General features: G+C 40.4%; 2 protein-coding genes across 2 annotated transcripts in view; both read right to left on the bottom strand.

The window, feature by feature from the left end:
* LOC113042956 (contactin-1a-like) overlaps nt 1-12441 on the bottom strand; it is a 551632-nt gene that overhangs the window by 44584 nt on the left and 494607 nt on the right.
* On the bottom strand, nt 8172-11724 carry LOC113042965 (glucoside xylosyltransferase 1-like). The gene is made up of 4 exons (XM_026202007.1): nt 11495-11724; nt 9875-10034; nt 8858-8989; nt 8172-8673 (listed from the first exon to the last, which is right to left on the bottom strand). The coding sequence occupies exons 2-4, from the start codon at nt 9962-9964 to the stop codon at nt 8278-8280; spliced, it is 618 nt and encodes a 205-aa protein (XP_026057792.1). The 5' UTR covers nt 9965-10034; nt 11495-11724; the 3' UTR covers nt 8172-8277.

Genomic DNA, 12441 nt, shown 5'->3' with positions numbered 1-12441 from the left:
AGGTTTTCTCTTTTCTGTCAGAAGTGAAGTCTGAGGAATGAACTGAATCATATCTGAGAGAAAGAGACACACTGACATCTGCTGCTGAGACTCTAACAGCACAGTCTGAACATTTACATTTAAGAGAAAGACAAGTTCATGCTTTTGTTTTCTGAAGAACAAACTAGTCATACAGGTCTGAAACAACCCGAGGGTCAGCATCGTCTGAAATATGATCATGGGATGTAATATTGCATGAACGCAACGAGTCAAAGTGCATCTGTAAATCTAGACGCATTAAAAGAAGGAAACATCAATCTTGATTCCAGCAGGTGTGTGTGTTTGTGTGTGTGTGTGTGTGTGTGTGTGTGTGTGTGTGTGTGTAAAAACTGATCCCAGAACTCAACTCAGAACTGAACCCCAGAACAGAACTGAAGAGGACTTTATTCAGAGAAGCAGATGTGGGAGAAATACATCATGTGTGGTTTTCTAGACACAAACAGGAGATTTGAGAAAAAAAATTAAAATAAAATGATGAGTCTGGTTGAAACCACACAGAATAGAAATATAGCAAGACAATGAACCAATGAAACCATATAGCAGACAAAATATTCACAAAACTACTATTTATCATGAGCAATAACAGACACGACTGATAAACAGAAACAAATCTGAACACACGTGACACTTAACACATAGAACAAATGACCTTAAACTGTGTGTGTGACAATTTCACCATCCAAACATCTAAAACATGGCATTTCCCCAATCACACACACTTCAGATCTGGAGCTGTGTTTATGAGCATGTTCTAATGATTCTAATGATTACATGAAATTAAATGCATGACAATTTCCCAATCCTCAAAGACATATATTACATATTGTAAAAAAGTGGCATAATATGTCTCCTTTAAATAAATATGTTATGTACAGCTGTGTAGAATGTCTTCATGTTTTATCAAGCATAAACATATATTAAAATATGTATGTGTGTGTGTGTGTGACATAAACTATTGTTTAGTAGATAGAGAAGACCAGATAATAATGTTTGGTCGTCGTGATGTCATTACTTGGCGTGGCCCTCCTTTACTGCTACTCGGGCTACTGCGCAGTGTTTAGACATACTCCCTCTCATCCGGGTGTCTTAATTTGATTAATTAAAAATCTATTTCAACCATGGTAAACCGTTGCTGTATTGTGGGGTGTAACAGCGCAACATATAATCGCCATGGTGAAAATAAAATGAGAATGGATTAACTTTACACCGCTTTCCTGCTTGGAGGCACGACAGAGACCATAACATCTGAATATTAATTTATATAGCTTAAGTCAACATTCAACATTGAAAATGAGGGAAATTTCCCAGGTTACTCATCCAAAATATGGGTAATTTCTAAATTTTTCTTTCTGTTGCTATCCCTCTGCTGAAAGCAAAAATGTTTACTACCAAACTTCTGCATTAACTAACGTTAAGCGATTTGTGAAGCTAGGTCTAACGTGACTTTAGTTACAGATTGGCGTGAAATCGTGCTCTCACAACAACCACGCTATCTTAAAAAGCCCAACATCACGCTAAGCTTGCTTTCAAGTAAGAAAAACGATGCTTTGAAAACATGTTTCGCTGGAAGGACAAGGAGTAGCAACAGGACAACAACACAGAGACTTGACAGGTCTGATGGAGGGGCTAACGGGATATTTTACAGGAAAATACTAAAACGGGAAGACAGCGGGAAAACAGCTCAAATACGTGAGAACCCCGGAAAAACGGGAGGGTGGACAGCTTCTAACTACACTTTTGAAACACAGTTAAAAGTCCATGTGTGAATGGTTGTTAGCACTAACGGTTACTAAACTAGCAGCTAGGTAGAGCGCAGCTTACGTTTGTCTGGATTACTGTATACTGTATTTGTTTTATCACATTTTATTCTGACTGGCTTCAGAATGATGATTCTTCTTCTCAAATGCTTTAGTCTCAGGCTGAATACATTCCAATGCAGATTCTCTTCATGTTAATACACCATGTGATAAGATGATGTTTTTGAAATGAATTACAGAAACATAATACTGAATTCTTCAGGAAGGAGTTTTCTATCTTCTTCATCTTCAGGAAGGAGTTTTTTTTTCTTCATCTTCAGGAATGAGTTTTCTTTCTGTCTCTTCAGTGCTGCTCTTGAACTCTTCTTCTGCTGTTGACACAGATTCTTTTATTTCTGTGTCAGGTTTTAAATCTGTAGAATTGACCTGAAACTCATTTTGAATGACTTCGATACTTTCCCAATTGAATATAGAATGAAAAGTGAACGGATCTGATTCACGAGTGTAACGCTGAGGTTAGTTTCACGTTTGTGTCACAAGCTTGAACAATAATGCTCTACCCAGCAGTCACCGCCCAGTTCTGATGAGAAAAGATGAGCTTTTGAAAAAACTATCTATCAATGTCCTATAATTTACATGTAAGAGCCAATTTTACGTTTCAATAATTTGTATGGTATTGTTTCTTGGAGTGTTGATTTCAAGCATAAACTGAATATATCATATTTGTATCTTTCTTTCTGAGGTAGTTCTGTTTTTTCCTGTATTTATTTTATATATATTTATATATATATATTTCAGTACTGTTTCCTATGTTTTCTGATGTACAGGCTAATTTCTGTTCTGTTTCTTTAATGGTTACGCCCACTTGGGCGGAAGATTGAACTGGGTAGTTGTTCGTGTATAGGAAATAAGGGAGAAACAGTTTTCTTACCGTTTTCGTCTGTCAATAAAAAATAACTCTTGTTTAAACGTTCAAGGTAACAGCAGTTAAAGGTTTAACAGGTGAAACCACAGGAAAGGCTACAGGAGCCATCTGGATTTTGTATAGTTTTGTAATTTTGTGTTTGGATTAAACTTTTTTGATTGACTTCTGTGACGAGTAAGAAGCTTTTTTCCTGTTCCAGTGAAGTTAACATAGGACTTTGCACCTACATTACAACTGATGCAGTTACACGCACCCTGTCACTGTCAATTAACCCTGCTAATCAACTTATCTCAGATAATATCCACATCTCATGTAATTTGACTTCCGACTGTATAGGACAGAAATCTGCCAGCTGCGGGTTTGTGTGTGTGTGTGTGTTTGTACACATGATACGCATTTTCAGTGTTTGGGAACTATTTTATTCAGATGTATAAGGGACACCGAATCTCCAGTCCAAAGATATCAGCGAAAGTTTTTTTTCCAAGGCAAGTTTTTCACTTCACCACATCCCTTCCACATTGAATAGCTTGTCATCCTTACATGACTGTTAAAAGTAACTTACATTTTCATACTTAAAATTTTTTCATACTTACATTTTACAACTTAAATCTGTGCTCTAAAACTAACATATTGCATGTCTTTGTGTCATCTAGAGAAATGTTGAGACATGATGTATAATCCCATCGCGGAACATACACTTTAGTTGCACTGTGTTATTATGTTTATTAGGTTTTTGTTTAACTGTTTTATTATTGCTGTTAGCAATTGTTTTTTACTGCTACTCAACTTTTCAACTGTTACTATAAAATGATGAACTGAAATTAAATATTTTATTGCTGTTTGTCATTAATGTACAATGTTTTAAAAATGAACTACTTTTAACTAAACATATCATCAAATAAAATACTGAATTTAAATAAAAACTGTTGAATTCTATTTTTTAAGGTATTTTACATTTGCAATGACTTGGTTCAGCAGCTTTACAGCATTATGGATGGGTGTCTCAACTGTACCCATCACACTAAAAGCTTTTTGTGTTTATGAGCTAATTGTGGGAAATATGACCACTTGTGGATGTTAATAATTATTAATATATTAGTAGACAAGTAAAGGAACTGTCATATTAAAAATCACTTATTTTCTATCCCTGGTTTTGGTGTGGTAAAGGAAAAAGCAAAAAGTTTACCAACTGTACCCAGTCTACTGTGTGTGGTTCCCCCAAAATGAAACTTCTGTCAAAGTCTCCCCAGGTTGTTCTAAACCTGCACAAAGATCTTTCTTCTGTTGAACACATCGGCAGGTTTTGGAGTCAGTCACGTCATCTCTCAGGAACGAGTGAAATGTGAAGCCACGGTCTAGAGTTCACAGTTCCCCTGAGGAACAGCAGCCCGGCTCAGATTTCAGCCACGCAACGGCAGAGATGGCGTAATCTCAGTAAAAAGCGATTATACAGAGAACAGTTGAATACACTTAAATTCAAATACTTCTTTGAGATGTAATTTTTTATTTCTGAAATTCTTGTTAAATGATTTTAATGTATGTAATATTTTCAACAATGCTGTATTCACCCAAGTAAATTCAGTTTGTTTTGTATTTTTTATGTGATTTTGCTTAATAATTCAATTCATGTTTATTTGTATAGCGCTTTTTACAATACAAATTGTTACAAAGCAACTTTACAGAGAATTACGTTTCTACAATATTTAGTAGTAGCTTATAAGTGGTGACTGTCAGTTTGTGCACGAATCAGTTCGAGAGTTCGGTGCGGGTTAGCGAATCATTTGAATCCACAGTTCGGGAGTTCAAAGCGGAATCGCGAATCATTTGAGTCAGTTCGGGAGTTCAAAGCGGGATCGCGAATCATTTGAGTCAGTTCGGGAGTTCAAAGCGGGATCGCGAATCATTTGAATCAGTTCGGGAGTTCAAAGCGGAATCGCGAATCATTTGAGTCAGTTCGGGAGTTCAGAGCGGGATCGCGAATCATTTGAATCAGTTCGGGAGTTCAGAGCGGGATCGCGAATCATTTGAGTCAGTTTGGGAGTTCAAAGCGGGATCGCGAATCATTTGAATCCACAGTTCGGGAGTTCAAAGCGGAATCGCGAATCATTTGAATCCACAGTTCGGGAGTTCAAAGCGGAATCGCGAATCATTTGAGTCAGTTCGGGAGTTCAGAGCGGGATCGCGAATCATTTGAATCAGTTCGGGAGTTCAAAGCGGAATCGCGAATCATTTGAGTCAGTTCGGGAGTTCAGAGCGGGATCGCGAATCATTTGAATCAGTTCGGGAGTTCAAAGCGGGATCGCGAATCATTTGAATCCACAGTTCGGGAGTTCAAAGCGGAATCGCGAATCATTTGAGTCAGTTCGGGAGTTCAGAGCGGGATCGCGAATCATTTGAATCAGTTCGGGAGTTCAAAGCGGAATCGCGAATCATTTGAGTCAGTTCGGGAGTTCAGAGCGGGATCGCGAATCATTTGAATCAGTTCGGGAGTTCAGAGCGGGATCGCGAATCATTTGAGTCAGTTTGGGAGTTCAAAGCGGGATCGCGAATCATTTGAGTCAGTTTGGGGATCACGAATCATTTGAGTTTGGCAGCCCCCCTCCTCCACCCCTTCTCCACCCTGCTAGTCCTAAACACTTACAGACGGGGGGGGGGGGGGGGGGGGGAACCAACGCCATGCACACAATTAGAGGGGGAACAGGTTAATGTGTATAAGTGTGAACTCCTGAAATTTTCTGAACTATAAGATGCACTTAAAAGACTTTCAATTTATCAAAAAATGACTTCTAATCCGGAGCGCCTTATATATGGATCAAGGCGCTCTGTCAAAATGTTGACGTTCCCTTTAGCACAGCTCCATCTAGTGGATGCATAACCCAAAGCAAGTCAAACGTTTACTGCAGTATCTTCTGTTCTATGTGCTTTATAATCCAGTGCGCCCGATAGTGCGGAAAATATGGTACTTGGATCACACCCTCATGGACCTGTGCCACCTTTTCAATAATAATAATGGACAATCAATGAACCTAATGGCACCATCCAGTAAGAAAACTCACCAATCTCTGTGGAGTTGGGCCTTTGACGGTTCCTTTAGAAACATCTCAGATGCCTCCACTTCCTCCAGTTGTTCCAGGGGAAACTGGATGTTTTCAGGCATCTCAACATCTGTTCCTGAGGTGATGTTCAGCTGCTGACGTACTTCACCTCTGACACAAGCTGCTCTTGATGCTGTTTAATGGTTTCCAGCAGACTAAAGATGTGGACCTCAGCCGCTGCTGACAAACATCAAATATAGCTCAAATGTAGAGTATTAAATATATCAGGTGTTTCAGTGTTTATCCTCATTACTCATCATACTCACATTAATTAATGACAAAAGTTATTGTCAAAGTTTGAAGAAAATGTGATGGTTGTGGGTAGTGCTGCAACGACGCGTCGATGCATTTTTGTAGTCGACATAATCTATGACGTAGACGCATCGTTGCAGCACTACCCACAACCATCACATTTTCTTCAAACTTTGACAATAACTTTTGTCATTAATTAATGTCAGTATGTTTACACTGTTTACATATTGTGTAATGGCATGGAGAAAGTTGCATTCTATCACAAAAACAGAGACCACTGTTATCAAAAGTATGGGAATACTTTAAGCAGAGGACAAATAAAATGGCCCTTTGTTGATAAGGTGTACCCCGTCAGCACAACTGTGATGCTCGAGCACCTCAGAGGAACACATCCTGGCACTCTCCGGTGTTACGGTTTAACTGGTTAATGTGTGATCTGGTGACCAACTTCCTGGTTCAGGTCTCCGCTGCAGATGTGATGGAGCGACAGCAGCAGATTCAGAGATTCTGAAAACACAAACTGATGTGATATTAAGTGTCTAATAAATGAGACTTGCTCATTGCATGATTCTGATATTCTTGTAAGGATTACAAGTTATTGGTATCATCACCCGTAGCGGCTGAAGTGAGGATGAAATAAAAAATAAAGTAAGTCTGTGTTGGCAGGGGTTTCAAACACACGTTAGGGGTTTCTCATCCTTTCCAAAGCGCTCGTGCAGTTGCGCCCCGGGATGTCTGCCGTTGCTAGGCAACCATGACGTGCTCTCTCCATGAAGACGCGTAAATTTCAGCAATTTGGAAAATGGATTTGCAGCACTAAAAATCGCTTGCAGCAGGCTAGCTCTGCTACTAAACAACTAAGGAAAATCACAAATTCAGTGTCTCAGAAAATTAGAATATTGTGAAAAGGTTGAATATTGAAGACACCTGGTGTCACACTCTAATCAGATAATTAACTCAAAACACCTGCAAAGTCTTTAAATGTTCTCTCAGTCTAGTTCTGTAGGATACACAATCATGGGGAAGACTGCTGACCTGACAGTTGTCCAAAACACGTGTGTGTGTATGCGTGTAGATTTTAGGATAAAATGTACATAGTTGCCTATAAGAAATACAGTCTGAATAAGAAAGATAGTCTGTACCGATTTTTCCCGGAAAAACACGAGCGCCTAGAGGCGTGACGTGTGGGCGGAGCTAAAGAATCACGAGCGCGAGTAGGGTTTTGCGTTGAGAGCACGTGGAAGCTGACATTACTGTGAGGAAAAAACCATCCAAAACAATCCATGGCTAACAGTCAGATTCAGCCGTTTATTTATGATCCAGAATCAGATCCAGAGGCTGAAATTTAACAAGAGCAGCAGCAGCAACGACGTCTCTATGTGGTATGTACGGAAACTGTATATATTTGCTTAGCGGTTTTGGAGAATGACTAAGTTCCACTTTGTCCTCTTTTTTTCTTTCTTTTTTTTTTAAGCTGTACATGTGGAAAGTGCAGTTTGATGACAACATCGCATGTTGTTTACTTGATGTGCTTACGCGCCGATAGCTAAGTTAATAACACAGAGATATTTGAAGCAGTTTTACTCACCGCCTGTGGTTCCAACACACGATCGTGACACTTTTTCGTTGGGATTGCATTATCCTTAAGAAATAAACGATACGCAAATCCGGCGTCAAACTGGGCTTTGTTTGTAAAACAATCATCTTCGAAATGCAGGGAACAAACACAAACACTTGCACAACTCCGTTGATGCTCTGTAAAAATAAACTCCATCCACTGGTCCCTTAATGCTGTTTCTCTTTTGGTAATCTGTGCAGGGTTGTCTTGCCCTGGCAACCAAAAACACACTTCTTTTGTGACATTTGGCGACGCTCTCGCTCTGATCAGTGAAGTCTGTTGTGCTCTCAGTGCTCTGCTATACGGGAGCGCGCGCTCTTCCGGCAGAAGTGCCTCAGGACACATATAAGGAAATTCTGCTCCATCTAACGTCACACAGAGCCATACTCGAAAAAAACTTTCCCAAACTTGTGACAAACCGGAAGGAGTATTTTTGGAACAGAAATACTCCTTCAAACGTACAACTTAATTTTTGAAACTTTGTCCATGTTTAGCATGGGAATCCAACTCTTTAACAGTGTAAAAAACTCAGTATGCATGAAATAGCGTTTCACCCCCCCTTTAACTCCTCAGTGTCCATTAAAGACAGTCTCAGATGGGATAACTATCAGCTGAGCCGAAATATCCATCTGGTGTTAACAGGTTCACAGATGCAGAGCTGAAATACACACACTTCAGGAGAACAGCATGTGTATGGTGTGTGTCCTCATGCGTGTGTATCCCGGAGGACTGTACCTTGAAGAGTGTGTGTCGGATGCGGGTCATGTTCATGAGCATGACTCCTGAGTTGACGCCGGTCTGGCCGTAGTACGGGTGTCGAGCGAAGCGGTTGTACCAGCCGATGCGTGGCTCCTCGTGCTCCGGGGACATGGCTGCCACCTGACTGCTGTTGAACCGGGACAGAAAGCTCCAGACGTCCTCCAGCGGCCGCAGGAACAGCACATCTGTGTCCACGTACAGCACAGAGTCCACCTGCTTCAGAAGCAGCTGACACACCAGCACTCCGTCACTGACACCACCCGCCTCCTCAAACACCACCAAACACTGCACTCCATTCTGTGCTACACAGAGCTGCACCGTTCACTTGATTCATTACTGGAGGAATCAGTGTGTAACTCACTGCGGTTTCACTTCTGTAAAGTGAGATATTTCCAACAGAAAAGATACTCACGGGGAGGAAGAGTCTCTGAGAAGCGCAGGGTTTGAACAGTCTCTTCCACTCTCTGGCGTTCTCACTGGGGAAGACTATGGGATAAACGCTGTAGCTGAACGTCGAGCGAAACCTCTGCGGCCACGACTCCAGCTGCACGACACACACAGGATTTCAGGAAGATCAGTGTGTGCTGCTTCTCTCAGATTTAACATCAAGCTGTAATATATCCACCACATATCTCCATCTACCCAGACCACACACACATGCTAATGTTTGCTTTAAATTATTAAACCTTTACTATTGTGTTTCTCTGAACATTCTAATCTCGGTTATTTGAACGTTTCATCAACATTCCATTTGATCATTTTTCAAACATGTGAATGTTACTCTTGAGTGTTCTCTGAAGTGTAACATTTAAAAACATCAAACAAATAGAACTATTTTATTAAATCTGTTCCATGAATGTAGACATTCCATGTTCTGATCTAACATTTTGAGAAAACTATTAAAAGATCAGTAAACCCTGAACAAACATTATATGTTACTGTTTTGTTCATAACTCTTCCAGAACGATCCGAGATGTTTTAGTGCAAGAAGTAAAACAGAGTAAAGGTTTAATCATGTTTTCCACAAACTGAACATAAGGAAGAAGTACAGCCTCTTTAATCATCTCATCTACACGCATCAGTAAAATAGCAATATTAACATTCTCACATTGATCCTAAAACATCTGAATCCATTCCAAAAGCCTCTCTGTGAACATTCTTGACTCCGAGGTCTTAAACCTAACAGTTTACTCTAAAATCCTTCAAATCAGAAAAACTATGAATACATCTCTGTTGTTTCTTTGTTATTATTATTCTTATTATCTTGTCTGGTTTACTGCATTTACAGTTTTGTATCATGTTTGTCACTTCTGTATTTTACATACCTAGCGCTTTGGGTCTGAGAAATCCTCTAAAAGTGTTGTTTAATTCAGTTTTACCCTAACACCACTGTGTATAAACAGTGAATATTCCTCATATACGTGCTCACCTCCTGTCTGAATCCGGCGTGGAGGTGGTCTTCTGAGAAGATGTGAAAGCACAAGTGTCTGTGGCTGAAGAGGACAGCAGATTTCAGCATGACGAGTGTTTCCTCCAGTCTGGAGCCACAGGCCACCACGGCCAGCTGGACCGGGTCCTGAGGAGCAGACCTGCACCAGACACACACACACAGATCAGTGTCATCAGCAGAACACACTCAACACTAGAGCCGTGTCACACACACGAACAGTGAACGCTCACAGACAGAGCCATCTAGATCTAGAGCCGACGGTCTGTACCTAGGAGCCGAGTCCGTAACGCAGTGGTTTGGGCAAACATCACGGCTGATTCTCCAGTACGGCTCCCAGTGAGTGACAGAGTCTGAACCACACCTGACAGGAGACACACACACACACACACCAGCACGTCTCAGTCACACACACTCTCAGCTGTGCAGAACAACCAGCCTTCTCATCCAGATACAAACCTGATTACTAAAGAGTTGGGACAAGGCCATGTTTACCACTGTGTGACATCTCCTCTTCTCTTTATAACAGTCTGCAAACGTCTGGGGACTGAGGAGACAAGCGTCTCAAGTTTAGGAAGAGGAATGTTGTCCCATTCTTGTCTAATACAGGCTTCTAGTTGCTCAACTGTCTTAGGTCTTCTGTGTCGCATCTTCCTCTTTATGATGCACCAGATGTTTTCTATGGGTGAAAGATCTGGACTGCAGGCTGGTCATTTCAGGACCCAGATCCTTCTTCTACACAGCCATGATGTTGTAATTGATGCAGTATGTGGTCTGGCATTGTCATGATGGAGAATACAAGGTCTTCCCTGAAAGAGACGAGGTCTGGATGGGATCATATGTTGTTCTAGAACTTGGATATATCTTTCAGCATTGATGGTGCTCATCTTTCCAGATGTGTAAGCTGCTCATGCCACACACACTCATGAAACCTCATACCATCAGAGATGCAGCTTCTGAACTGAGCAACGATAACAACTTGGGTTGTCTTTGTCCTCTTTAGTCCGGATGACATGGCGTCCCAGTTTTCCAGTTTTCTGACGACAGAACAGCGAGCCTTGGTCCAGAGAAAACACCTGTTCTTCTGGATCATGTTTAGATATTGCTTCTTTATTGACCTATAGAGTTGTAGCTGGTAACGGTGAATGGCACGGTGTATTGTGTTCACGACAATGTTTTCTGGAAGTATTCCTGAGCCCATGTTGTGATTTCCATTACTGTAGCATTTATCACTTAATTAACGGCTTCTATTAAAGGGCCTTAACAAGGAAGCTTATGAATATTAATTCGATGTTAGCAGCTTCAGCCCGAGTACATTAGTAGGCTTAAATGACTAGAAATCCATCAAACAACCGTTATATTAAAACAACTTTCTTATATGAGTATCAGCCGCATTCAATTACTAACATACGCAGCACTGGTAAAGATTTCGATTATTTATAACACCTGTCCAGTCATTAAAGCTAGTTTAAAGCGGTCACATCATGAGTCCGGTGTATAGAAGTTCAGTTTTGTGTCGTCGAGAAGATCTTTGCACAGATGTTTGTATATGATGTTGTGAGGTTGATTTTGTACATCTTGTGTGTGTTATTGTTTGTTTACCTGTCATCCTGCGCGCGTTCACTCAGGCCTGTGTCCGCTGCGCGTGTCCGCGGCGCTCGCTCCCGATGATCCGCGCGCTCCAGAGACGACACGAGCTGATTAAAGATGTAGAGCAGTGAGCAGAAGACTAACAGCGTGCAGACGAACAAAACTCGAAGATATCGCTGTTTTTCTGACTGAAAGAGCAGCCATGAAGATCAATCACGCTCTGGCGGAAGCGCGCTCATGAATATTAATCAGCTGCGACGAAAACTTCCTGGAGACGCAAGGTCACGTGACTGCGTGGCCCCGCCTTTCGGCCGAACGTCACGTTATCAGTCATTTTATAACATTTCAATTTGGAAAAAGAAAATTCGATTGAAAAACCAAAACAGACTTTAAAAAAAAATTATATCATGCATAATATTTAGACAATCTTGGCACTACAAAATATTGTTTAGTGATATTTAGGCCTATTTCTGTGCTCTCTGTTCTCTCTAGTTTTGAGGTTATTGATGTTACAGCAAATAGAAGTCAGAAAAAGGGAAGGAAAATGCTGTAAAACTATCTACAGGCATCAAAGAACAAGGAAAGGGAAAAGCAACAACAACAAAAAGTTAAAATATAAAAGTGCATATCATAAATGTTAGCAAAAGATTGAAATACAGTATTAACTGATTACATGTAATCTGGATTATGTAATCAGAAAAAAATAGTATTTGTAATTAGATTAAATGACCTTTTAATATTTAATAATCAGATTATGGTTTCTTTTTTTATGGATTACACATAATTTACACAATAGCAATAAATGGTCCCTAATTATTGATTCTCCCTAATTCCTATCGTCTTGTAAGTATAATAGCCTGCTGCTACCATACACTCAGTTCAGTTTAGTGCACACTGACACAGAGATCAGTCACTGGACTCTCTCAGATCAAATCAGTTCAGGGTTAAGAAGTGTCTCA

This window comes from Carassius auratus, chromosome 25 (genome assembly GCF_003368295.1).
Source record: "Carassius auratus strain Wakin chromosome 25, ASM336829v1, whole genome shotgun sequence".
Classification (NCBI taxonomy): domain Eukaryota; kingdom Metazoa; phylum Chordata; class Actinopteri; order Cypriniformes; family Cyprinidae; genus Carassius; species Carassius auratus.
This window is presented reverse-complemented; position numbering and strand designations above follow the sequence as displayed.

What these genes read in the sequence shown, in the direction of transcription:
- LOC113042965 (XM_026202007.1), bottom strand. Translation starts at nt 9,964, where the DNA reads ATGCTGAAATCTGCTGTCCTCTTCAGCCACAGACACTTGTGCTTTCAC. An exon ending in ACGCCGGATTCAGACAGGAG is followed by an intron (nt 8,990 to 9,874) that starts GTGAGCACGTAT and finishes TGTGTCGTGCAG; the next exon opens with CTGGAGTCGTGGCCGCAGAG. An exon ending in CTCAGAGACTCTTCCTCCCC is followed by an intron (nt 8,674 to 8,857) that starts GTGAGTATCTTT and finishes CTGGTGTGTCAG; the next exon opens with CTGCTTCTGAAGCAGGTGGA.